Here is a 22858-nt window from a genome sequence, read left to right as displayed (position 1 = left end):
ACTAATTTACAAGTATGTAGTTTTATTTAGACGCCTTTCTCAATTAGCTGCGGTAGCTGCTTGCAAATAAACCCAACATAATGAGCGTTTTTTACAACAATCTGCTCTAAGGTTATTAATCCCACTTTCACCGTAAAATGAATCATGGTTTTTGTAATTCAGACTTCAGGTCGTTAATTTAACAGGCAAGGTCTTATCGATCGGTATAAAAAAAAGCGGTTCGCCGATTTCGTAATCATATCATCGCCTTCACCATGAGCGAAATTATTGCTTCATTTAATTGGAGCTATCGTCAAAGAAGGTACAAATTCATGGGGCAAAGTGTGGAACACATTTTATATACTGAGTTTTTTTTAAGCAAATTAATAATTCTCTGGAATTTAGTAAAATTTTAAATAATCAGACTACGAAATTTTTTCCCGGTTGTCTTCCGATGACTGGAGAGACACTGAAGAGAACTTCGACTGTTCGCATCGCCATCGATAATATTCACCGTAAATATGAACAAAACGTTGGCAAGCAATTCCAATGGCTTGTATGCCTGTAAAAATTAACTTGATATTCGAAATAGTTAAAAACCGGGCGGGGTTTCACATTATAATTTTTGCTTCTTCTAATAAACCGCTTAAAAAATAGCTTCGCTTTCTATTTTAAATAACAGTATTATAATAAATTACTCCAGGCAGTATTATAATTTATACGTTTGCACGTATTTGGCCCTTGTTTAAGCAACCATAAAATGAGTTGAATTCGTTATAAAAGCACTTTTGGCATATGAAGTTAAAGAGCCATAAAAAAGAGTTAGTCTTCTAAACTTTTTCAAAGATGGAACACTTTGCAAACCCAGAAATTTCAACGGATCATTTGGTTTATTTTTAAGTTGATTTTTATTGAACTTTGTTTTAACCCCTTTAAGTGTATGTTTTAAGACATTTGCTTTAGTGATAAAATCTCAAAAACTGCACTCGTGTAATACTTCTAATTTCAACGCCCTGTATCCCTGAAACTATGCTTTTGCCGTTATTTAATTATGCGAACTTTCTGCTTATTTTTCAGAGTTTTATCATTTAATATTTTGTTTAAAAAATTGATTTACCCTGCACAAAGGGCCTGGGGTTCACATTGCATTTTCCAAACTAAGCCAAACAAATATGAAACGTACAATATAGAAAATGTTCCTTAATTGATAATTAATAAGGAACATTGTCCCCGTGGATGAGTTTTAAATACACGCAGTCTAAAACTGGAATAAGTAGTTTTTGATAAAACTACCACTTAATAATGCTTGTGATGCATGTTTAAACAAACTCTAGTAATTTGTTGAATGAGTTATTGCTTTCGCAATTCGGAAAAAATCATGATTAATTGATTTCATTATCTGTTTGCTCGTTGAAAACATTGTAGCAAATGAGGATGTGTTAACACTGTTAACGAGGTTTGAAACGAATTTCAAATTTAAATTTAGCGCTTGCTCGATAGTTCTGATTTTGCGTGCTTGTCATCTGTTTCTTGTCTACATTTGGCGTACCGTACGTTCCGTTTAATGAATGTGTCAGTTGAATAGCCGTGCTAAGAAACCAGAAATCTCAAATTTTATAGTTTATATGTATTGTTTTAATATATCAGTGGAAAAAACCTGAACATTACACCATCAGCGGTAATTAGCTATGGAAATGGCAGCTGGATATCTTCAAGTCGGACTAAGCATAAATATAAAAAGAACCGATGGTGAGTTGCAACCTACAATTTTTTGATGCTCGTTTGAAAAAAATGTTTATCTTCAAATAGCTTCAAGCAATCTTATTAATTACTTTTGGCTTTTAAAGAAAACAGATTGCCTGAGAATCAGTGTTGATGTCAATCGTAAATAACCTTTTATAGCTAAAGAACATGCAGTTGTCAACACATACAAATGTCTTTGCATGATTAACTGTTGGTCAAAGATCTTAAATCCTTTACAACATACATACGATTTTAACACTAAAATTTGCGTTTTTAAGCTTCAGCCAACACAAATCAATCATTGTTAACCTTAAAAACACGGGATATTATTTGTATTAATCTGGCATTGCTACCTTTTTGCACCTTGTATGTACAATCAAGTACAATACCGGATTTTTCAATTTTTTTTCAAATCTGGGTGCTTCGTATGGAATTCATTCAATTTACTTTGTTACTGTCCTATTGGGGCTGTGCCAACTTTCTCTTAAATTGAGAATATAAAAAAATTAAGTCTCAAATACCAAATCTATTTTTGAAATAGACTTGCATGCAAGACATTACCATTCCTGCATTGACAGTGCGTTTCATGCGAGATGTGAGCATTTCTTTCAATTGTTAGTATATCATCAATATATTTCTGTTTTATAGGACTTTTCAGGCCGTTGGGCATATTCTTGAAAGTCGATTTATTCGTCGGTAATTGCCATTTAATTTGTAATCTTTTAGTTTTTTTCTGAGTAAATTTGATTTATACCTGATTTTTTTATACTCTTATTGGTATTTTTGTGTACAAAACAGGGAAGTTTTGTGAGCATTCAGTCGGCCACAATAGATGGAATATCTATATATACAGGGTGTCTGCTGGAGCTATACAAGATAATGTTCACTATGTATATGAATTCCTTGGCTAATTTTAAACAAATATGATTCTTTTCACTTTTTATGATTTCCCCATCATTCACAAAGGCGAAAGGCCCAGTGGAGACCGCTTGTTACTCCGGTCTTTTTTCCATTTTCTGATAAAGATTCGTACGCCCACGTCTTACGCTGTTCAGTAAGTTTTAAGTAAGGATTATTTCCAACGAGTCAAGTTTTCAATTATAAATGGAATACGTTTTTTTGTGCAAACAATTGCAGATTTGGCCCGCAGCCTTTCTACGTAAATATCGTCCTAACATTTTTCTTTTGGGCATTCTCTATTTCATGAATCTCTTCTTGGTCTTCTTGCATTCTGCTAGGATTCATTGTTTTTCAGAAAAATTTGTTTTATAACTCAGTGCATTATCACAGGTTAAATCCGGACAAAAATCATGAAACTACTAAATTTTTTGTGGTTTAAAATTAAATTTCATTGAAATTTTTGAAAATGTCAAGCTACTTTGCTCATTTATTTCAAATCGAGCATGTAGAATAAAAACACCGATCTTATCCGTTGTTAACGACTACTCTTGTTTGAATTTATCTTTAATGATAATTTTATATCGCTTTATTTATATCTAGGAAATCTTCAGGAATAAGAAAATCCCCGACAAGAACGGACATGTTCGTATAAATCTGTATAAACAGCAAGCTAAAATGCAACGCGGGTATTTTGTAGATTTTCAACCCTTATTAGACTCTTGTTACGATTCTGATTCGATTGGAAGATTCTGAAAATATTTTTTTATTTCAATCAGAAATTATCTGCAGTTTGGGGTGTTACTTCAAGAAAACCAACATAAAATTACCCGTAATCGCAGAGTTCTTTGAAGAAATTCCAATACCCACATTTGAATCCTTCGGGAATAAATAATATGTTATTAGTTATTGATTTCACTTTAGTCAGCATAGGTTTCATGTATTTTTTAACACGTTCAACCATAGGCAAAGCTCCTATGCATTGTAAAGTGTTCGCATTTTTCTAATCAATGAGAGCCCACCATGGGCATTGATTGATTGACTGCCGAAGGGAATTCTTCGAAATAAGCGGTAATCATTTCTGTCAGCGATTCTAATTAATCATTCTATTTTGTGGAAAATATATTATCCGCTATTTGGGGCTTTAATTGGATTTGGCAAAAGTTGCGAATCGTATTTAGTAGCAACTGAACAACGGAAATGTTGCAAAGGGCCGAATGTGTTTGCAGGTCGCATTCATTCAGCCATCGTTGCTGCCATCAACAATGAAAACCGATGTGCAACGGTGGAGTGGTTTGAACAAGGTGAAACAAAAGGAAAGGAAGTAGATATGACCGCTATAGAATCTCTCAATCCAGAAGTAATTATTTTGAAGCCTGGCGAGGACCCAAAATTCAACAAATTGCAAAGGGTAAGTACCTTTTTACCGGTTCAATGATTCGCGATGTTCATTGTCAGTTGTAAATAATTGCAACATTTATAGACAATTTGTTAAGGTTTTAAGTTCGCAAACAAATAAAGCGCTTCCTCTTTACTAAGGTATTTAATGATTTTACCATCCTAAAACGCATTTTCATTTAGAATAATGGATTTTCAATCTATAGACAGGATATGACGTGATGCGCATTATTCCACTAACAAAGTACACCTATTGATAAATAACTAATTTAGATTTGTGAATTTGTGGCAAGTAAATGTTTCTAAACTACTGTCTCAACATACAATCCTTTGTAGCTTTTGAATGGTAGAAACACTTTTAAGGCTGCAAAATGTATACAGTAAGCTGGTTTTTTTAATACTCTGTGTAGCAAGAAAGGTTTTTTCTCAAGTGGAATATCTTATCTTTCAATCACTGGTATGAAGTGCTGCTTTATGAACGTGAAAAATTAGCTATATTTCAAACATTCATTTAATTCTATCGTTTTTGTAATAATACATACGGTCATTGCATAGCTTTATCATGCCTATATCAAGAGCTTCATCCGTGAGAAGTAGAATGGACATCAAGACAAAAATACCTGTAAATATGTTTGAATGCGCCAATCATTTGCAGTGTATCTCAAATTGGTATGTAACTTTCAAAGTAGTGGGTATTGGTTTCAGTGTTAAGTTGGTGAAGTTTAAATCAATTTGGGATGCATTGTAAAAAGTTGGTAAGTACTATTGGTATTTTGCAAATCTTAAGATCAAAGCAGTATAATTTGGTTTTCTATTTACATATCAGCAAATGTCAAATATTATCAGTGAATATCAACTCTAGCTTGAATTTCATCAACTTAAGGCTAGCAAAACACTAATAGTGGCTGCTTAAATAGTATCACCTCGGATTACGCAAATTGCACACTTAGAAAATATTCATGGGTGTACCTTTAGTTAATACGCTTTTTCAATTTGTGCTGCGAAAGGATTCATCTGGATTTTCAGAGGAAGACCTAAGTGCATCTTTGGCGCAGTCTGGTCGCTGTAGCGACGACGAATTTAACAGTAATCAATTTTCAATGCAAACTACTTCCCTTCAGGTACTTCTATCCAGGTCATTAATGCATAGTAGTGGCAATTTGTTATTTTAATCTCCGATAGATTTATGTTTTTAAATACGCAAAGCTCAATTAAACATGGTTCGGTAGTTACTTAATTATTTTTTCCAGAACCCAACTCATAGACAAATAAGCGGAAAACCTAATAATGGTACGTCTTCGACACTGAATTTTAGCTCACTTTAAACATATATTTTTTGCAGGAATACCCAAACCAACAAATACTCAGGTGTCACTCATACCACCACCAAGTAGTAATGGGCATTCGAATGTATTACCTGACACTATTGTTTCAAATACTTTATCAAATGTGCCTAGTATTCCTTCCTCTAGAATAACAAACATACATGTAACGGTAATAACGATCTAAATCCTTTCGATATAGACCTAACGGTTACTGTGGTTGTAGAATTCACGACGAAGTAATGTAGTAAAAGAGGTAGAAAAGCTAAAAAAAAATCGGGAAGAACGTCGACAGCGACAGGCTGAAGAAAAGGAGGCAAAAGAGGCATTTTTGAAGATGGATCCAGGAAACCCGCATTGGGAATTACTGAACATGATATTGTAATAGTTCTAAAAAATATCCTGCTGCTTTCTACGAACCTTAATAATTTTAGGGAATGTCGAAGGGGTCTTGAAATTAAACCACTTTCTGAAAATGATGCAATTGAAGATCATCTTATTACCGTTTGCGTTCGAAAGCGGCCTCTAAATAAAAAAGAAGTCGCGCGAAAAGAAGTAGACGTTATTACAATACCTAGCAAAAACCAATTAATTGTCCACGAGCCAAAAAATAAAGTAGACTTAACTAGATACTTGGAAAATCAACTTTTCCGCTTTGACTATGCTTTTGACGAATCCTGTTCAAATGAGTTAGTATACAGGTGAGAGCGAATATTAGCATCTTTGAAAATATCTCACGGATTTGCATCTTCCAGGTATACGGCTCAACCTCTAATCAAAACACTATTCGAGGGTGGTTTTGCCACGTGCTTTGCATATGGTCAAACAGGTTCAGGTAAAACTCATACCATGGGAGGAGATTTTAAAGGAAAAGAGCAAGATTGTCAAAAGGGAATCTATGCCATGGTCTCGGCGGACGTTTTTCGATTGGCCAGTTCCCCAAAATATAGGCAAATGAATTTGGTGGTTTCATCTAGTTTTTTCGAAATATATTCCGGAAAAGTGTTTGATCTTTTAAACAACAAAGCCAAGCTGAGGATATTGGAAGATGGGAAGCAGCAAGTTCAAGTAGTGGGCCTTACGGAGAAAGTTGTCTCGGCAACTGATGAGGTGTTGAAACTTATTCAAAAGGGAAATCAAGCTCGCACGTCGGGACAGACATTTGCTAATGCAAATTCTTCAAGATCTCATGCAGTGTTTCAAATTTATTTGCGATCAAATAACAATATGTCAAAAATTTATGGAAAATTCTCCCTCATCGATCTGGCTGGTAATGAAAGAGGAGCTGATACTTCTTCAGCAAATCGGCAAACACGTTAGTATGATTGGGAAATAACGTGTTTTTTTAACCCATGGCGTTGAACAATTTTTAGGAATGGAAGGTGCTGAAATAAACAAATCTCTTTTAGCTTTAAAAGAGTGTATTAGAGCTTTAGGTCGTAAAGGTCCACATCTACCTTTTCGCGTTAGTAAATTAACGCAAGTATTAAAGGACTCATTTGTGGGATCTAATTCTCGAACGTGCATGATAGCCATGATATCACCCGGTGTGAGTTCATGCGAGCACAGTTTAAACACTTTAAGATACGCGGACCGAGTCAAAGAGCTTGGTGGAGGAGATCTGCACACTAATGCAGGTTCAGAGCCTGAGCAAGAAGATGACGGAGGTGATATTTCACAGCTTAGGTCCTTTAACGTAAGTATAGTTTTGCTGCTTGCTGTGGAAATCAGAGACAGCGAGAGTTCTTGTTTTTAACAGGAAACCGACATGACTCCGGAAATGTTGAATTTTCATCAAGTTATTTCTGAACTTCAAGCAGCGGAAGACAACATGTTAGAAAACCACAAGGCGACAATTGAAGCTATACAAATTGCTTATCACAGATCTGTTGAACTTTTACAAACAACGGAAGAAGTTGATTATGATCAAGAAGGTACTTTCTACTATAAGTTATTTACTAGTTTGGCTAATTGTTGGTATTGTCGCTTTAGTAGCTATAATAGAGTTTTGTTATTTCAGCGTACTGCAGGAAATGGGATGAACTTCTTACTAATGCGATTGGGACTCTCTCAAGAGCAAAACAACACGTGGATGACTACAAAGGTAAACTGGCAGCTGAAGAACAACTTAGCCGCAAAACTACTAAAAGAAAGTAAACATATAATAAAGACCATTCGATGATTAATTTTAATTGCTTGTACACTAATTTTTGCCTTTCATAGTTTGTTATTATTTATTACTTTACCTGTATTTTAATTCACTAATTTATACTTAATAAACTAATCAAATGTTCATACAAAACATTCCTGTGAAGCAGATATTTTGACGCAAATTAATTTGTACGCCCAGGTTCAGATTTTTGACTGTTGATATAAACAAATTTCTAGTTTGTATTGTGGTACGTTTGATTTGCTGTTTTTTGTATTAACCCTTCTTTGTTTCACATATATTGCTTAGTCTTTTTTGACGATTCCAGTTCTGCATGGTTTAACTGAAAAGTATCGTTAAAATTAACCAGTCATGAATCTAGCTTGAGTGCAATATATATTTTAACATTGGTTTTTTAAAACATCTTACACATTATAATCTCATTAAGAAAATTTGTTTAGAATAATGTACTCTTCCCCTGGAAACACTTGTTGAACTATAAATTTAAACATATTAAGTATTGGGTAAGTAATTGCGTTTTCAAATGCGCCGTTATGCAGATTTTAAAAACTGAATGCATTTATTTTTAAAAAAACATCAGTGTTTAGTTGTAACTGATATAAATAAATTGATTTTAGCACATACTTTAGTATTGGCTTGATAATACAAATTACGTTGTTGAAAAAATAGGAATATGAAAGATTTGTAGAACATAGGCTGTTTAAAATCCAAATAGCACTACAGTTGGCGAAGATCACCTCAATTTACAGTGCTATTTGTGAAAATGCTCATAAGTCTTGTATTATTGCTTAATTATTTGTACAATGGCAGGAACTGACTGATTTGTAGTAATTGTAAAGGTTTATATAAAATTCAACTTGTATTGTTGTCACGTATCTATATAATATGAAGTTAGTGTTACGTATTTTTGATATGAGCAAAATAAGACAAAATCCCATAACGTATTGATAAGATTTAGTCTTCATGGTTTTTTTATCTGTTATCGTGCTAGACAGTTATCTATATTATCATATGCTGGCTTTTTATCTTGTTTATCGTCCATTTGATTGTGAACTTCGCATTTGTATACTTTTCCACTTAGTGTAATATTAATTATCCAAAGGCTCGTTAAATAGACATATTCAATATCCCAGCTTTCTCCGATTATTAGTTATTTTTTTTGCTACATTATAAACATTAGTGCCTTATTCATTTATATTATTTTTTACCAGCCTATATCTATATTCCGTTTTGCTGTGATTAGTTGTATTATAAGCGATTTGGCTACATTAGTGTGATTTTAAGGGGAAGAAGTATACAAAATAAAATGACTACTTTCTGAAGAAACGTGTTTTACTTGATTCCTCACCTATTTACCTAAACATGCAGTTATCGCATGACATCATTTATAGTATATTTTAACATGCAGTTATTATCGCTGCCTACTGTGTTGTTTTATGGGTCGATGGAGTAGCATATCAAATTAGTTTATTGTCGGATTGTATAAAGATGTTAATATCTGGCAAAAAACCGTTTCATTCCAGTCCGCCTGTGCTTTGTTGTCTAAAGAAAACAAATACTTTTTATAAGACGCTTTGAGTATAGCAGCGATTTTCAAAAAATATTTTACCTGCTGATGCATTATAAGTTTGTTAAACTTACAATAAAAAGCGAACGAAATGACCAACACGGTCCTGTATAAATAAAACTTCACTTTAGTAACATTTCAGTAGTTGATACATTTCAATTCAGCGTTATCAGTTACTGATTAAGCACAGCTTTACTAATTTGATGACATTAATTCTAATTAATTCGGCTGAAGTAAATTTGTAGGCGTGCATTCGCAAAGCGGTCGCCTGAGTTAAATTTAATTTAGTGTTTATAAGCAAGATGAAAGGTAGTGTATTGTGTGATAGTGCTTATATCGCTGTTTTTTGTACGGTTTTATTAAAATGCACAAGTTCATTAATGTTTTAAATGACTATTGGATGATTTTCGACTTTAAGCATTTAAAATCAAAGCAAAACTTTCACAAGTACTTCAATTGTTGGGTCCTTATCTTGCACTTGCATCATTAATCGATACAGTACAGAGATTATTATTTTTTAATTAAATCTTGAGATAAATAATTATTTTGCGATTTTGCATGTGCAAGGAAATAACAGGTGAAGGCCATACGTTACCCAAGACATACCAAATTAATCGTTGAACAAAAGCCGAATAAAGTTGGTGGGTGTATTATTGTAGGAATGTTTTTGAATTATACAATTCTTTATTAGGCAATGACTGCATGTGAACTACTGCTTTTCTATTTAAACAGCTTAGTTTTTGGAATGGTTTAAAATGTGTGCTTACTTTGTGTTTTAGTCCGATGGGGTATTTTACAACTAATTTTCATGTTACCGCTTTCATATGGGTGAGTTCTAAAAAAGAATTTCATGATACAAACATTTTGCTTATTTCTGTATATTTCAGATGGGTATGGGAATGCGATACAAAATCCAATTCCTGCTATAGAAAGCGACGATTGACGAGCAGCGATAGTTTTTATGAAAATGTTGATATTTGTCGATTGGCATGCGATCCCAAAGGAAATATTTGGCCGCAACCTTCGAATTTGTCTGTGACCAATCACGATCTGGTTTACATAGCAGTGCAGTAAGTTAGGTGTAAATTTCACCTGCTTTGGAGAAATAACTAAATCATTATTAATTAATATAAATTGATGATATATAGAGTAATTTTAGATGCTCAGTACTCTCCTGGTCAGCGCCTTCAGAGAAATCGTCGGCTTTTCTAGAAGAAATTGTCGGATACTTCAAAGACGTTGTAAATTTGAATGAACATAATGGATGTTATGGATATATTTTAGTGATCAATTTGATTGCCGCGAGTCCTTCCTTGCTCCTCAATTGGGAAACTAATGAAGCTTACCAGTTGACAATAAGCACAAATAGTATAAATTGAGGAGAATGGAAAATACATTTGCGCGATTAAATCTCATTATTTCAGATTCCTTACAAACTGTGGAAGTTAATATTGTCGCAGATTCTGTTTATGGTGTGCGACATGGGGTTGAAACACTGCTTCAGCTAATACCTTCGTTGGATTCAGGAGACGACATTTTTTATGTAACATTAAAGGGGCTTTCTATTGAAGATAAACCCCGTTTCAAACATCGAGGGTACGATAAATATTTTATAGGTTTGCGATTGAATGGCTTTTATAACCAACAGGTTGCTGTTAGATTCGGCTCGAAACTACCTATCCTTGGACGTTATTAAAAAGAACATTGTCGCTATGGGCATGTCGAAAATGAATGTGCTACATTGGCATATAAGTGATACGCAAAGTTTCCCATTTATTTCCAAAACACTTCCGAATATGTCAAGGTACTCACTTGAAGTTTTTCATATATATTAACTGTGCAACGGTAATTAAATTCAAGTTATGGCGCGTACAGCATCAATCAGACTTACGCCCCCAAGCAAGTAAAAGAACTCTTAAACTTTGCAAAATTGCACGGCGTTCGAATTATTCCGGAAATAGATGGGCCGGCTCATGCTGGAAGTGGATGGCAATGGGGACCTGATGCTGGACTAGGAGACTTGGTAGTGTGCTACAATCAACAACCCTACCGCTCCTATTGCATCCAACCACCATGTGGTGGGTTAAGACAAAACCTCAGACTAGAGCACAAAAGTCTTTAATTTAAATTTCAGGCCAAATGAATCCAGCAAATCCTAATTTATACAGCGTGTTAACAAGCCTATATTCCGATATAATTGACTTATGGACTGAATCCGATGTTTTTCACATGGGCGGGGACGAAGTTAGTGGGTAAAATAACTAAAAACAGAAAAAATCAACGGAAAATTCGATAGGTTTTCGTGCCATGCTGGAATTCCAGCGAAGAAGTTCTTCGTTATATTGGGCCGAATAGATCAGAGGAAGTGTTTATGGATCTATGGGCTGAATATCAGAGGAAAGCTTTAAATGCGTACGATGTAGCAAACAAAAATGTCACATCTTCAATCATCCTATGGACCAGTACTCTAACTGATCCAGATCGCATAGTAAAATACCTTCCAAGCAACAGGTATATTTAAGCGTTTTAAACGACCCGATCGGGTAGAAATTTTACATCAACTGTAGATATGTTATTCAAACATGGGTCCCGAAATCCGATCCACTTCCAGAACAGTTGCTTAAATTGGGATATAAACTCATAATATCAACGAAAGACAGTTGGTATTTGGATCATGGATTTTGGGGAACTACGCTCTATTATAACTGGAGGACTGTATATGATAACACCATTTCAACAGATTCGTCAGTTTTAGGTGGAGAGGTAAACTTTTAGAAGGTAATAAATTATCCGCAGTTTTATGCTAGAGATTTATAGGTTTGCATGTGGGGCGAACTAGCTGATGATAATAACGTTGAATCGAAAGTTTGGCCCAGAGCAGCTGCAGCAGCTGAAAGACTCTGGGCTAATCCATCAACACCTGCCATCAACGCAACATCTCGATTTTTCAGTCATAATGATAGACTAGCAAGAAGGGGATTACGAACGTCTCCTTTGGCTCCGCAGTTTTGCGCTAAAAGCAATGAGGACTGCACTAGTTACATCTTAAGACAGTGAAGTTATTAGAGTTGTAAACTATGAATGAAAATAAACGAACCATGGGATTTAAACAAAATTTATTTTTTTGTCCTTAAATTGTTAATGCTGTTTAAAGTACAAAAAGAATAGTGGGAGAGGTTTTCAAAAACGGCTAAACGGAGTATCATCATACATAACAATCATTAGATAACACAATGAACAAGTAAAAACAGTTTTAAATAAATATCAGTTCTATGACTACAAAAACCAAAAAACCACTTGCAACTTGTGAGAAAGTTTTCAATAGCCAGAATAAATTTCCTCATTTTTTATGACAATTTGATCAATCAGTTATCAAACATCAGACAAATAAAGTTTAAATACAATTACTGGTTTTTTTCTTGTAGGGATAGAATTCAGTGATCACATAATTCTATTTTAACAATTATTCTGACAATCAAATAACGTCTCTTTGTATTTAATAATTTAACAAAAAGAGAGGGAAATAGTGTGTAGTAAATCTTACCTTAAAATATTAGAAAAAAATTGTATAAATCTTAATTTTATTTACGTACACTCGTTTGCCATAATTTGTAGGTCACTTAGTTTGCTTTAATTAATGTAATAGGCAATTTGAATACTGTACTAGACAATCTGCAAATTTAATTACAGTCACCCCGAAAAACCCAAAAGTTTAGTTCACGCTATCTAGTCTAAAATCTAAAATTTCGTTAAAAACTTGGTTCACGTTTTCGTAAGTATTCACATCTAGCTAATAGTAGTTAAATACAGAGTGTTCAGGAAATAAGATGGATTACCGCAGAATAAGACCTATTCGGTGCATATTTTTACATTACATATACACACCATTAATAAGCTACATTTTGAACTCTACAACCCTGTATCAAAATTTTTCTATTTTTTCCCCAAAAGAAGACTACAAGTATTCTTACGTTTTATTTTTACAATTTTTACACTTATGAAACACCTATGACTTTTTTTTGGAAAAAATGTTTAATATACATATAACCGTCGAACATTGAAAGCATTCACAAATTCTGTCGACACTTAATCGCGAGATAGACACAAAAAATCTCCATTTATATTATTCACGAAATTGGGCTAATAAATTGAAAAAACTCTCCCTTTGCATCATTTGAACGAGTTTGAATAGTGGTTACTGACGAAAAAATTGGGCCAAGAGAACAAAATAACTGAAGACAATTAAGTGTCCTGCAAGTAAGGTAATGAAGATGTTCTAAATTACATCTATATTATTACTTGAAAATTAAAAGCAAGAAGCGTATTATTATCTAACGATCATACCGCATAAATATATTTTCACCAAAATTTAAGATCTAGTAAGTATGTTTATCCGTTAGACACTACTATAACATTTTACACACTACAAAGAAACTGTTAATTTTAAATTCTTACTACTTGAACACTTTGTACATGTTTGGTCAGTCCACTATTTCCGTCTCTCTTGTATCTCAATCTGAGACACGCAAAAACGCCATAATACAGAGATATGTAAGGACACACGTAGAGGTGGGAGGCTAGGAAAGGACAACAGATGAACAGAGCTATGTCAAATGTTTATTTCGATCATGACATGAATCAGACCTACGGCTATAATGATAGGGTATCACACAGCCCTGGACTTGGCAATTTGAAAAACTTGACCCCATCAAAGATTAATATAGAGCGACAAACTTTCTTAAATACTCCGCATAACAAAACCAGTACCTACTTAATATTGCAATGAAAAAAATGCTATAGTGTTGTTATGTTAATAAAATAAGAACGAAAATGAAATGCTTGCGTTTAGCTTTAGTTCTGAAAAGCTTTGCAATCCCGAGAAAAAATTAAACTACATCCCAAAAAATTGAAAAACTCTACGATGATTTCTTGTTTTAATTAGTATACACGTTGTTGGCACGTTCAGAAGACCAAAAATTGGTGGTTAGTGAAGACTAAAGTTTTTCGATGTGGGGACCATTAACGTTAATATCTCAGTCCCTTTAAAGCTACTTGCGAGTAAAGCTCACGAAGTCTTCTACTTAAATTTTAAACAAAATAAATGCTATTAACATTCGCGTACCTAGCTCTAATATATTCCGAAAAACCGATTTAATGTACATCAATTATACCACAGCTGCTTTGCGAAATATTGCTAATCATAATGAAAGACATCTAAATAAAAAAAATATTCTCAAAAATATACATATAAACTAATAAATAACTTCTCCCGTCTTTAAGGCTAAAGACTAGATCCAAGCGACTAGACATTTGAAAATGATATATAATTCTGGATACATTTCATTCCACATAGGAAATTACTTTACTGTAACATCTTCGAGAAAATAGATACATGTCCATCAAAAGCTAATCTTTCACGTTTTCTCATAGCTTTAATTTCCAAAAAATATTGACGGACATATTATACTCTAGATTGCTTTACTCGCCGATGGCAGTTTTGCTGTAGATAAACTAATTAATTACCTACCTAACCGATTAAGTAAACTACAATACAGAGATTCAATCGATTTCTGAGATTTTGCTACCACACATACGATCAAAAGCCAAAACGAAGAAACTAAAACTCAGAAATCCATAAAAAAAACAGAAAAATTACGTATCTCCTATTAAGTCCAGGGCTACCATTCAGATGACAGACACACGACCGACTTGAGATCCGAATGTAGATATTAATGCACAAACCCTCGGCCTAACTAACATTCAAAGTTTAGAGAAAATACTTATGACAAAAAAATATCACCATTTACCCTGTGCAAGTCTCTGGTTTCAAAATGCAAGTGACCATCGTTTAATATGGGAAACTTCACATTAAATGTAGATCATTTACAAAGTCCTCCGCTTGGAAAATGATTATTAGCTTAAAACAATACCCGGTTGTTGGAAAATGCAGAAAAATTGGCTCCAGATAATCCCGATGACGAGTTCTATGTGTTTCTCTCATCAGTTTGCAACTGTTCAGTCTCAGGTAAAAACTACTTAATACATTTAGACGCACATTTTTTTTTTAGTTCAATCCACTAGTTGTTACGTAAGTTTCCGTAACAGCGCAAGATTCAGATCTTACACTGTTTAGTGTGATATATAATGCGCTACGTGGTAAAACAAACGAACGATCAAACTCTACTTTGAATCATCAAAATTCGAAAATTTTCCAATTTTTTTATGAAGGAAAACATATTACTTTCGTATAAAAATAATAGCCCAGAAATAGAGCACAAAGTGGGTGGTAGTAGTGTCCACTTAATCAAATCTTCACAAAAGCGAAGTGAACAACCTCGAGTAGACGTAATATTGAAACGAATCAAAATTCAGCCTTATAACACTTTTAAAAAATACATCTGATTGAATGTAGGTACCGAAATGGATCAATATGACCCAAAATGTGTAATTGACAGCCAAATCGAAGAAAGTGCCTATTCGAACGCAGAGACTAAGAGTATTACAGCAGCGCACGCAAACAAACACCTCAAAAGCATCAAGTACTTATTTTTCTTTCCATATAATCATTCTCCAAGAACAGTCACTTAAATTTCCCATACTATGTACTGAAGCGGACAGACTTGCTAGGTACTAGCCGAACATATCTTACAGGTACACAACATTAAAACACAGCGACAGAAACCGATCAAAACCCTCCGAGGTAGGGTGGGTAGCCGGGAGGATGTGGTGGAGTAGGCTGGGGGTAACTGTAATAAGGATAATTGGGATTTGGTACGTGAATCCCTGGTGTGTAGCTTTGCGGGTATGGTATCTGGGGATAACTCAGAGGCATTGGTTCATAATGCCCACTCCATGTGGGAGTTGGGTATAACGGATACCCGGAAGTAGGAGGGTAATTGTAAGAAACAGGACTAGCCCTCGCTGAGGATACAGTATAACTATTAGAATACTGATCTGGAGTTTCATTTATGGGCGCTTCCCCATCGGTAATGCTTGGGATTTGATCCACCAGAGATTCAAGTCCTGACAGGCTCTTTGAAGCAATATCTTGTGGTTTCTGTTGTGGAGTAGTATATTGAGGGGTTTCTTGTGGTGGTGGATCCATATTGTACGGCTGATAATGGTAATGGTGTGGCGGCTCGCCATTGGTTGATGCGGCAGGACTCATGTGGTAATGATGAGGATTTTCGCTGTTTGTAGATGGTGCAGGACTTAACCGACATTCGGCATCTTCAGCCATTGTTGTGGGAGGCTCAAAGTCAGGAGGACCGATAGGAGATCCTGGCGAGCCCAGCTGTTCTGAGCTAATCGCTGCGCTAATTTCAGAACTGAGATCAGAATGTGTGAATGGCTGAGAATGCGGTCTGGGCGACTGGCTGCCATATGGAGGCCGTGGTGAGTTGCTATATTGCGGCCTCGGAGATTGATTGTACTGGTGCCTTGGAGATTGGCTGTAGGCTGGCCTTGGACTTTGACTATATGCCGGTCTGGGCGACTGACTATAAGCCGGCCGAGGTGACTGGCTGTATGGCGGTCTTGGAGACTGATTATAGACTGGAGGCTGTGAATTATACATATTTCCTGCATTACTTGGTGGTGTCATTGCGGGACCCATCTGATAAAAATTATTAGGCGACTGGATTGGCGATGGATTTGAAAAGCACTGCGACATATTGGCAGGCCCATTATTCTCCATTCGAGTCAAATCTCCGCTGTCCATTTTCACTTTCTTAGGCCGACCTCTCTTTTTCTTTGGAAAATCACCGCAATTATTAATGGTGGGTTGTGGCGGTTTCCGCACAACTGGCTTCGGTGGCGGCTCCTCGCCCTCCACTTTAATTTTCTTTGGCCGCCCACGTTTCTTTTTGCATGGTATTATTGTACCATCTTCATTTTTAATCACAGCATTGCTAATATCTGTAAGTTCCGGGTACAGATCAGCTTTTGGCTCCGCCTCATAACATGATTTTACTTTAGGTTCACTAAAAACCATTTCGTTTTCGTCGATTTCCGGTATTAAACCGTTTAAATAATCTCTGAATTTCTTTAGAGCAGCATAAAATGGCACCTTGTCAGCTGCACGGGGAAGCTGAGCACATCTTGCGCTAGATGAGGGCATTACCCACATATGCTGCAATAAAAGTGCTGCTTGGATTTAATCATTAACACTGTATTACATGTAAGCTATATCAGGCGCTCTTTTTTCTACCAGGCTGCAAACGGTTTACTAAAACCTTGTAAATTCAAGTGTATTTATTTTTAGACATTAGACGGTGTGCTTGTGACTAACGTAACATTTGTGAGCAGCTAAAAAATGCTCCAGCTTATAGTAGGAACTTTCCTTCCTTTTGTTCTCGCTTTCTTGGTCACCAAGTTTTTTTGAAAGATTAAAAGTGAAGCCTTAAACGACGATCTCTCAATTTAATGTTTTCACCTCTACTTTGCTACCTTTCGCGACAAAAGATTTAATTTTAAAACAAGTACACACTTGAAATGACAAATCCTAGGTTTGGTCTTCATAAGAGTGCGTAAACACCTTCATTCTAAATAAGACGTTGAAATTTGCATGAGGCTTATTAAGTAAATATGCGAGTTAAAATGGAAATGATTGCGAAACGCTACACATTTAAATAAATATGTACTTACGATGCTAGTGCCCTCTACCAGATCCGGTTGTCTTCCAAACTTAAAGTCTTTTTTCCCCGAGAAAACTTCGTAAATCAGCTTGCCGTTGAACACCGCAATTTTAGGCCTAAATTTTCTTAATTTGTCTAACAGAATTTGGCTACCTTCCTTAATTTCTTTACGAGTTAAATCCGCACTTCCCTTTGTAGCACGTTGAACCATATTTGTAAACCCTATTCCGACCTAAAATATGGAACATTTCTAAAGATACATTTTCAGTAAAATCATAACAGAAAAAGCATACAGGTGCATAAAATAATATGAAGACTTTTAGGAATAAATCCCATTTTTTAATCGGAATGCAGTGAAAACATGTATGATATACCTGAAGCAATTTATAATCTTCATCAGCAGACATTTGCTGTGGGGTGAGCCCAGACAAATATAAACACTTCCAAAAGTGATTTCCTGGTCCAGCATAGTGGTGACCCTTGTAAGCAGCAAATAGCCCTGGATTGATTCCAATCTGAAAGTAGAAGCAATTCTTGTTGATTCCAGGCCGTTGTACAACTGTGGCATTTCCAGCTTGGTTGGTAGATGATTACTCACAATTATAATATCTAAGTTTTCAGTCAGATGATCTGGTAACGTTCGCTTTGAGACTTCTTCTTCGGGCATGCCGTTAAATCTATCATGCTTTTTGCGTTCTTTAATAGGCCTAGGAATTCCTACGTTCATCTCTTGAGGGAAATCGCCAGGTCTGGAAACAAAAAAAGGCACCCATGGAATTGAGGACATGCATTTCTAGGCACATAAAAAATGGGCCTTCATATAGGTCGCGCTTACTCAGGTTTAATTTTCTTTTTCCTGCCTCTTTTCTTGGGACCAGGCATTATTGGGTTCAGTGGTGGCATCGGATGCATCATGTGTGTAGGTCCTTGAACTGATGGAAGCAATGGAATGGGATCGTCGTCGATGAAACTATAAGGGTCTTCCATTTTTTTCGGTTTCACTTCATGGTTGTGGTTCACGTTAGCAGGGTTCATCAGCATATCCGCACTGGTTTCATAGCCATCATCGTTAGTTTCCAGTTTCATATTTCTGGAAAAAAATTCCTGTCTTCAAGTAATGGGTAACTAATCCCCAATCAACGTAGCCGAATAATTTTTACAATGCCGTAGTGCGGATCTAAGAATATTACAGATGCTTATCGCCTATCTCCAATTCGATCCCAAACTAACTTAGTTTGAGCAGAAACACAAAAATATACATCCGTTAAATGCCAAATTGAATGAACGCGACTTAATAATAGAAATACTGTAAAATTGATTGAAAAAATGCAAAATGTTCCAGTTTTATCAATTTACTTCTTGCATTTTTCTAATCTGATTCGTTACAAATGTCAATACTTTTAATTCACATTTCCAGTATCGTGCGCAAAATATGTAATGTAAAGGCAAATAAATCCTATATATTAAATACAAAATATTCGGTCAGTAGCAACGGATATTTTATACCAAATTGTAATTAAACCTCGAAATATTGTTCAGTGAATGACATTGCTTAAATTGTTTCAACCTTTGATGCAGTTTGATTTAGTTTTCGCCATAAATGTATTTGTAACATTTTTTAAACTTGCGTGCGCGTAACTCGGGAACACTCACTCTATCAAATGTATAAGTAGATGCTTATCAGTGTTTAACAGCAGAAATACTTGAAAATTACAAACGACATACTTACCTTTGAATATCCAATGTAAAATTCTTTTACAAAATGTTAGTAGCTAGTAAGAAACTAAAGAAAAAATTGGGTTCTTGGATGCAGCCAACCGCAAGCTTGATGTTAAGACATTCAGTAAAAAGAAGGGATGTCCTCGTTAAATATTTCATAAAATTCTCCTTGAAAAACTATGTAAATAAACAATGGCCCAGGATTGGACCGGCTTAAGATTATGCAAAAGATAATTGTACTGAGATAACGCCTTGTTACATTTTGAAGTTTTATTGGCAAAAATCTTTATCATATCGCATTCTTGCCCAGGAATGGATAATGAATATTTTTGTTATTATAATAACGAATTTCAAATATAAAATATGGAGTTAAAAAAACAGGGTGTCACTCGATATATTTGAATTACCTTCCTACTTGGTATATCTGTTACATGCAAAACCGGCAGTATATAAACTGACTGAAGATTTCAGTCCATATGTATAACAAATTTGTCCTTCAAGAAACGGACTAGTCGGTTTGTAAAAGGTCTAGACTGTTTATATACGGACTAACATAACGAACTAAACCCCGGTTAATGCAGACTATGCAGTTTTAGGTTGGCATTTATTTTGGTTCGAGCTTGAAGTACCCTTAATATTAGGTATAAGAAAAGAGTAGGTTGTTTTTATAAACACGTTGTTATTAAAACAATTAAATAAATAATTATAAAAAAACAAACAAACGATACAAACCGAACTAATTAAATCCAACGTTAAAAAGGCAAATTGATCTACCACTTTCTTAGTGAAATACTGCAAATTCTGAGAAACATACATATGTGTTCTGTGCACACTGGCCAGTAGGTACCCTTTAGGTAAACCCCGGCTGTTCTGGGCAACCTATTTTGTTCGCTTATACAGTTGTTTGTAAAACCTATATTTTTAAATTTGAGCTTATATTATTAATGACTACATCTGATTTACTTTTGTAATTTCATATCTGAAATATATCGTATTTAGCGTCGCCTTTAACAAAGAACAAACTATTTTTACCACAATTTTTGCAGTTAACAATTGAAAATATAAACATCACATAAAACATCATTGCCCTTGAACAAACGGCCTGGACAGCAATCGTCCGTATATTAACAGTCTAGTCTGTATATTAAATGACATGTCTTTTTGCATACGGTCTGCTGTATTACGCCGTATATATATGGCCTAGTCTGTATATATACGGTCTGATTCTATATATCGTCTGTAACATATCTATTCAGTGACTAAGTTTAAGCAATTTTTTTTCGTAAAAGCACAATGGCAGAGTAATAATTATTATTAAAGCTCTAAATAGTTCTTGTTCCCACTTGTAATCATCCGTGTTGTTTTTATCGCATTAAACGCTGTGTGAAGTCTGATTAAAAAGAAAAAATGTGAATGATTGTCATAATTAGCATTTCTTCTCTAATTGCAGCCAAGTTGCTAATTATGAAAGTACCATTAAAGTTCACTGTGAGTGTACGAAAAGTAAAACCTTTTGCTTCAAATTAGTCATATAATTCATATACGAACTATACGTATTTTGGATACCTCGACGGAAGCCCTGTACAAAAAAAAACATCTTTTCCAAACAGATCTTTATTAAATTAAGTAGAAATTAAGCTGGCTAAATTGCAATTCAGGTTCACCGATCCTAGGAATCTGAGGGTAAAACCCCCCATATAATCCCACAATTTTAACTTTGAATTTATTTATTAGCGATATGCGAAAAGGAGCACTGAAGAGACAATTCGTCGTGAGCTTTAAGAAATAGTACTGAAGCCATTCAGAATCCAGATGCTGATAGCAACGCAATAAATATGCGTTTTTGCACGGTTTTTGTTAATAAAATAACGCCCATATATTTCCAATAATTTCACAAAAAATTAGTGCTGGGACCTAAACCGCAGTGAATTACTAGGGTGGGATGTTGATTTATATAATTAAGTTGATTTTGAACCAAATCTTTCCATTATCTGACTAGAAATGCTTGAGCTATTAACTTACACATGAATTAAGTATCAGCTGTTATTCAAATATAAGCGATTAAGAAAGCAGCTAGTTAAAGTGAATGAAAAATATAACCAAATATGTCAAGTTCAACTCCTTTTGCCCGTGTATTTATTTTGTAACAAATTTATATTGATCCCGGGAAAAAGGATTTGTTGCTGAGGGAAACACTCCATTTTGCAGAAAAAAGCGACCCCTAAAAGGGCATTTGAAACTGCCGAGTTGAGGGGATGCTACTGGGAGATTTCGGGATGAAAAGCTGGAAATTTTTAGGGAAGCGTAAGCTGCACTAGCGCAAGGGGGCCCTGCACTTCGCATATTATCAAATAGCAATCGAAATGCCATTGTTTACATGTGATTACAGCGCGTGAAATGCAATAGAGGGTGTCTAAAGTGAATACTTACAGCTTGTACTTATGGGGATAATTCACTGGATGGTTATAATTGTCGTACGACAATTGGCCTGGAGGACCCGATGCATCCGGTGGTGGCCCACCTCCGCCCGATTCCATAGTTTCCCCCAGCAAAGTGGTGGACTCACGGAAAAGTGTAGCCACCTGCATCAGCCGATCCAGCGAGCTTTCGCTCGCCAAAATTATATAAAGCGGCTCTCACTTCACATTTAGCTTATTTGCACTAGCTCAGAAAAACCAGACAACCTCACCCTTTAAAAATAGTTCTAAGTCTGTGATTGGTTCAACAAACGTTTTGAAAAATCAATATGTTATCAGCCTCGGCCTGTATTTTTGTAGAAGCCCTGCTCGGCATTCATTGGTGATGTCTCCGTTAGCGTCGCTGTTTCCTTCGACGCCTGACGACACTTTTTTTCGCAGCGCATTCTATCAAAAAAATTTACAAACAGCACCGTGGAAAAAAATCTTTACATATATTTTCCCGATCCCAGATCTCTAATACCGCACGACCTAATTTGTTCAATTAAATCAGAAGTCGATAACGCGTTTCTCTTATAACCCCAAATACAGCGCTCAGTTCACTTTTCTCTTCCGTATTTGATTATTTGATCCGGCGTTTTCCGCCTCTCTACTACAGAGGGCAGGAAACTTCGCCACACAACGTTGCCAGTGTTGGCTCCTACCAGATTATAACTACTTTGCTCTAATATTACTGCTCAATTCGTTATTCCCCCTTTTTGAACGCTTCATCAAGCAGCAAATAATTTTTATTATATTCAATAACATAGCAACGATACTTATCAGTCATTTTAACCAATCGACGGTCAGTGTGATGTAAGCAGAGAGTATAATCCAGTTTGGGTTCCCAACTTTTCCAAGCGCCACAGCTAGTCAAGGTGTTTCAAGAGAAAGTTATCTAGGTGACCCAGTTTCAAAAATTAGTTTCTATATTCTGGGTGTTTCAAAAAACTACATAGGTACCATATTTT

General features: G+C 35.3%; 3 protein-coding genes and 1 long non-coding RNA gene across 10 annotated transcripts; 2 read left to right on the top strand and 2 right to left on the bottom strand.

Moving 5' to 3' along the window:
• Positions 1 to 1486: 1486 nt before the first annotated feature.
• On the top strand, positions 1487 to 8831 carry LOC109541095 (kinesin-like protein Klp10A). Of its 6 annotated transcripts, XM_048661050.1 has the most exons (11): positions 1487 to 1728; positions 3849 to 4030; positions 5025 to 5138; positions 5268 to 5307; positions 5360 to 5511; positions 5566 to 5720; positions 5774 to 6040; positions 6095 to 6654; positions 6713 to 7035; positions 7099 to 7273; positions 7360 to 8831. In XM_048661050.1, exons 1-11 carry the CDS (start codon positions 1668 to 1670, stop codon positions 7494 to 7496), a joined length of 2166 nt encoding a protein of 721 aa, XP_048517007.1. In that variant the 5' UTR covers positions 1487 to 1667; the 3' UTR covers positions 7497 to 8831. The 6 variants fall into 6 exon arrangements, with proteins under 6 accessions (XP_048517007.1, XP_019765365.1, XP_048517009.1 ...); XM_019909806.2 differs by lacking the exon at positions 5025 to 5138 and having other exon boundaries at positions 1489 to 1728; XM_048661052.1 differs by lacking the exons at positions 1487 to 1728; positions 3849 to 4030; positions 5025 to 5138 and adding an exon at positions 4065 to 4397.
• Positions 8832 to 8887: 56 nt separating this feature from the next.
• On the bottom strand, positions 8888 to 9898 carry LOC125503373. Its single transcript, XR_007280788.1, has 3 exons — positions 9844 to 9898; positions 9119 to 9182; positions 8888 to 9051 (listed from the first exon to the last, which is right to left on the bottom strand). It is a non-coding gene; the product is annotated as an uncharacterized LOC125503373 (long non-coding RNA).
• LOC109541060 (chitooligosaccharidolytic beta-N-acetylglucosaminidase) lies at positions 9227 to 12191 on the top strand. 2 transcript variants are annotated; one of them, XM_019909740.2, is made up of 11 exons: positions 9227 to 9385; positions 9856 to 9904; positions 9964 to 10146; positions 10236 to 10444; positions 10501 to 10672; positions 10725 to 10880; positions 10937 to 11154; positions 11211 to 11320; positions 11373 to 11587; positions 11644 to 11839; positions 11894 to 12191. In XM_019909740.2, the coding sequence occupies exons 1-11, from the start codon at positions 9379 to 9381 to the stop codon at positions 12131 to 12133; spliced, it is 1755 nt and encodes a 584-aa protein (XP_019765299.2). In that variant the 5' UTR covers positions 9227 to 9378; the 3' UTR covers positions 12134 to 12191. The 2 variants fall into 2 exon arrangements, with proteins under 2 accessions (XP_019765299.2, XP_019765301.2); XM_019909742.2 differs by lacking the exons at positions 9227 to 9385; positions 9856 to 9904 and having other exon boundaries at positions 10008 to 10146; positions 10225 to 10444.
• LOC109541058 (formin-like protein 5) lies at positions 12176 to 22477 on the bottom strand. The gene is made up of 6 exons (XM_019909739.2): positions 21862 to 22477; positions 18548 to 18802; positions 18311 to 18461; positions 18087 to 18227; positions 17723 to 17944; positions 12176 to 17207 (listed from the first exon to the last, which is right to left on the bottom strand). Exons 1-6 carry the CDS (start codon positions 22017 to 22019, stop codon positions 15762 to 15764), a joined length of 2373 nt encoding a protein of 790 aa, XP_019765298.1. The 5' UTR covers positions 22020 to 22477; the 3' UTR covers positions 12176 to 15761.
• Positions 22478 to 22858: the final 381 nt, after the last annotated feature.

The sequence above is a fragment of the Dendroctonus ponderosae genome, unplaced genomic scaffold (genome assembly GCF_020466585.1).
Source record: "Dendroctonus ponderosae isolate FM_Combo_2020 unplaced genomic scaffold, Dpon_F_20191213v2 Dpon_F_20191213_1, whole genome shotgun sequence".
Lineage (NCBI taxonomy): Eukaryota > Metazoa > Arthropoda > Insecta > Coleoptera > Curculionidae > Dendroctonus > Dendroctonus ponderosae.
Note: the sequence above shows the minus strand (reverse complement) of the source record. Positions and strands in the feature narration are given on the sequence as shown.